The sequence below is a fragment of the Trachymyrmex cornetzi genome, unplaced genomic scaffold (genome assembly GCF_001594075.2).
Source record: "Trachymyrmex cornetzi isolate Tcor2-1 unplaced genomic scaffold, Tcor1.1 scaffold2919, whole genome shotgun sequence".
NCBI classification, from domain to species: Eukaryota; Metazoa; Arthropoda; class Insecta; order Hymenoptera; family Formicidae; genus Trachymyrmex; species Trachymyrmex cornetzi.
The window spans coordinates 1-4,285 of record NW_017297606.1 but is presented as its reverse complement, the minus strand read 5'-3'; the positions used below and the strand labels follow the sequence as shown (position 1 = coordinate 4,285).

The 4,285-nt window shown below is 57.9% G+C and overlaps 1 protein-coding gene across 1 annotated transcript; it reads right to left on the bottom strand.

The window, feature by feature from the left end:
* Window positions 1–2,009: 2,009 nt before the first annotated feature.
* LOC108762293 (RNA-binding protein 25-like) lies at window positions 2,010–2,669 on the bottom strand. Its single transcript, XM_018509227.1, has one exon. It carries the CDS (start codon window positions 2,667–2,669, stop codon window positions 2,010–2,012), a length of 660 nt encoding a protein of 219 aa, XP_018364729.1.
* Window positions 2,670–4,285: the final 1,616 nt, after the last annotated feature.

Below are 4,285 nucleotides of genomic sequence, written 5' to 3'. Positions count from 1 at the left end.
TTCGCTGTTGGCATTGGCTATTCTCATTCGAGACTCATAAGCAGAGATTTTCGCGATGAGCGACTTAGATTGATAGAGGCGCGAAGTAGTCAGCGTGCGGATAAGTGGGACACGAATCGGGATTATTCGTCGATATCGTATTCGGGGATAGAGTCCATGTAAGAAACCGAGGCGATAGACGTCATTCCGGGAGTGTTGAGCGGGACCGTTCCGTTACAAGGTTTAACCGTGGCCCAATCAAGGAGGTCCCGGCTTCCATAGTTATATATCTATGGTCCGAGAGCGACTCCAGGTCGGCCTCCACTCTCCAAGCAGAGATTCTCCTTGCTGCAGCACCAGACGCCAGCGTGAGATTCACGCACGATACACCCGGTGGATGCACGCACGTCGGCACTATACCCTCGTTCAGCACCTGTAAATCCATGATCCCTATCCAATCCGACAGGATAGCTCCTCTTCTATTAGGGCGTCCAGGGTCCCATGCGTGGGCGAGGGCATTGAAGTCCCCCGTGATCACCACCGGGTAACCCCTTACTCCCAATAACTTACCCTCTAGTTCGTAGAGGTCTCTAATGAATTCAACCTCACTAAGACTGGGGGAGAAATAGCATGATACAAAAATCATATCTTCCCAGTCCACCGCCGCAAACCTCCTGCCCCTCCATCGAGGGGTGCACGGCACTCTTTTTGCCATGTAATGGCTGCCGAGGGAGGGTCATCACTAGAGGCTACCCAGCGGCCATTGTCTGGGATGCCATTGGGTTCCGAGATAGCCACTATCCCCAACCTGAGTTCCTCGCTTACCCTCGCAACCAAATCCTGGGATGGTCGCGACCTGTTAACATTTATTTGTGCTAACTTAGTCATTAGTTACCTCCATAGCAACCGGTTCATCAGCTGTTGTCGGAGCTCCCCGATTAGCCCCGGCTGATGCTTCCTCCGTGTTAACCACTCTGTCCCCACTATTGGCTATTTGTCCACGACCATTATATGGCACACACTCTGCCGCACCCGCGCGATGCCCCGATGGCAATCCTCGTCCCGCAAATACCGGACATTTCGGAGGCTTTCTACAGTCGGCCGCCCTATGTCCGTCATTGTCTCCACACTGGAAACACCAGGTGGAACGATCCACCTGGGTCATACAATTGGCTCTGGTGTGCCCCACAGCAAAGCAGCGGAAGCATTGCAGCCTCCGCTTTGCCAGGGGCACCACTCCATCCGACTCTTAGGCGTCCGTCACCTAAGAGCTTATTGGCGCATGCCAAAGGGCATTGAACCCACACGGCGTTGAGTCCCCCTCTCCCAGGTCTGAGGGGGCCAACTCTAACGTCTCCTAGCTGAGCCTGCCCATTCTTCGCGACTGCCTCAGCCACCTCCTCTGCCGTGACCGACTGGTCGATGTCAATGAGCCTCATCTCGGCCCTCCGCATCGGTCTGACGATCCTCACCTCTTCTTTATACTTACTCTCGGCGAGAACCCCCTTAAGTCTGTTCACTAGGGCCTCCGCTTTAGTCCCAGCCTCATCCCCACCTGGGATCTCGATCAAGAGACCTCCAGCTTGCGCCTTTCTAATGCGCGTGTTCGCTATGCTGAGGTCATCTAGTGAGATCTTGCTTCTAGCAAGTCTCATGACCTCAGCATATGTCACAGCGCCCAGCCTGTCCTTGTCCTCATCACATTTAATCAGGACCGCTGCCGTCCTTGGCGCCCTGAATTTGTTGTCCCTGGTCGGGGGAAGCCGCCGTACCACTTCTCCCGGGCCCCTCACACGGGGTCGGGTCGCAGCACTCGCGGAGGCGGGGCCTCTCGGTGCCCCACCACGCGCACTCACTCCCGTCGCGTTTTTGATCATGCCGGCCCGGCGCACTCCGGCAGAAGCGCCCCCTGCGGTAGGCGGGGGTAAAACAGCCCGTCCGTCCCGTATATCGGCACTCACTTCTGGGGCCGCTCTTGCCCTCTCCCTCTTCCTCATCCTTTTCCGCGCCCTTTTCGTTCTTGCCTCTGTCTATGCCTCGCCCTCGGCCGGATAGTCCATCGGAGGCAGCGGGCTTCCCAGGTCCCGGTCGCCCCTAGGCTCCGCTCCCCGGTTGTCGCTCATCGGCCTATTTCCTGTCCCTTCCATGTGCGCGTCCCCGCGTTTCCTCAAGGCAGATTGTCTTGTTTCTTCCGTTACTATATCGCTCCTCTCATTTACCGTCGTTAAACGAGGGGGCCTGTCCTCCAGTCTTTTGCGAACTCCAATCGTCGGTCTATACGCCGGGGGGAGACTCTCCGCTTCGTCTATATCCGTGTCTCTATTCCGCGCAGGACGTTCCTCTCTATTTCGTCCCCTGGTTCTGATTGGCGAGCCTGAGTCACGGGCTTCCTCATCCGAGGAGAGGACATAGCTCCTGCCGCGGCCTCGCTTCCTGTCCCTGTCCTTCAGGTCTTGTACAGTACCTTGTAGTGCCTTAATCTGTCCTCTCATTGTCTCTCTCTCTCTCTCTCGACGTAGAGTATCCACCTCTCGTCGGAGCTTGACGACTTCCCTTTCCAGGGCCTGATTATTGGCCCTGATCTCATCCGTTGGTCCCGTACCTTTAGCGATCTCAGATACCAGCCTTTGTACCGCTATCTTGGCCACGTTGACGCCTAACTTAATCTGACGCCGCAGATCACCCTTCATAGATTGCGTCCGCCTTTCGGCTTCACCCGCAGTCTCTAACACCCTCAACGGCCATCACCGATTTCGGAGACATTTGGGGGAAAAGGGCTGTAACCTCCTCCACTGCGTCCTTTTGACAGGATGTGAGTCTGTCATCTAGCTGACACTCAACCAGACCCTTTCTCTTCTTTAGTCCATGGCCGGGCCTCTTCGAAATCTTGAAGAAATCGACTCGGTCTAATTCGTCGTCCTCGTAATCCATTCTTTTGGAGGAGAGCTTCGTCAGCGCGTGGGCTCCTGGACAATTGGAGCCCTTCGGCTTCCGCCCCCTCTTCTTCCCCTTCCTGGGGACCTGATCAAAGGACGACGTCAGGTCGTCCTCTGTTCCCTCGGCAGGGGTAGATATCGTCAGATCTACCTCCGACGCTTCCTCCTGCTCCGTCTCTATGTTTATTACACTGGATGCGTTTGAAGCTGCATCACCAGCGTCGATCCCTACGCCAGAGCCGCTAAGGGCTGGTGTACCGGCTGAAACGCTCTCCGCAATAGGAGAGTTAACTATTTCTCCTTCCACCACCCTTATCCTCGTTTCCCGTGGGTATCTAATTGCCCTGGATCTTCCTCTTCTCGGGAGAGGCGCCTCCCCTCTCACCGAGACCGGCATCCTTCCCACGGGTCCTACCTGAGATGTTCCCTGTGATCGACACCACATTCGTCCTCTCCAGCTGCAGTCGTAACTCCTTCCGCTTCTTCTTGGGTGTCGTCCCAAGCTTCCCCTCCGTCTCTGCCAGAGTGAGTGGCACACTACCACCCTCTCGTGCTTCTCCCACCTCTTCCTCTTCCTTCCGGATGGTAGCAAATTCCGCTATGGAGCCCGTCGGCAACTCCACAGCTGGCCCTTCACTGGAGCCCCCCGGGCCCGAAGCCACAGGGGTCGATCGCCCGGGGGCAGGGACAGTACCCCCGGGAAACCGTGACAGGGTTCCGATGCCCTGTCGTGTTTGTTCACTATTCTTGTCCATTTCATATTTGTTCGTTTGTCGGCGAGTAATACGGCCAGGGGGCTCGCCGACAAATCCCCCCAGTTCGGCACCCATTCGTCCAACGCGCTGCGCGTCCTCTCCTCCGGTGTAAGGAACAAACAGCAAAAACTCCCAGGTCTAACCCACACACCGGAGGAGCGGAGGCCCGCCTAACAGGGCCATGCCCGGGCGATCACCCCCGACCTCCCCTCTCCTCTACTCCTGCCCGCACCACCCCGGTAGGCACCCCCGGCGGGAGGGCCCACCCGACCGAGCGACAGGGAACGACCCGTCTCACGTGGCTCCGTACCCACTCCCTGGGGAGTGGGACGACCAGGCGGGCGGATGATGTTAAAAAAGTCCCCTTTACTGGCATCCAGCGGAGGCGGACCGAACCAGTCTGCATATCCGCAGACCAGGGGCCGCCCCCGCGAGCAGCCACCCGGAAGAATGGGTGGCCCCACCGGACGCCCCACAGAGGCGCCCACTCCGTCCTCTCCGAGAGTGCACGGTCCTCGCCACGGTAAAACCGGGCTATCCCGCGCACTCTCCCACAGCCTTCGAACAGCCCCACGCCCGCCCCATGACGGCACGAGGCGCTGCCCTTGGACCGCG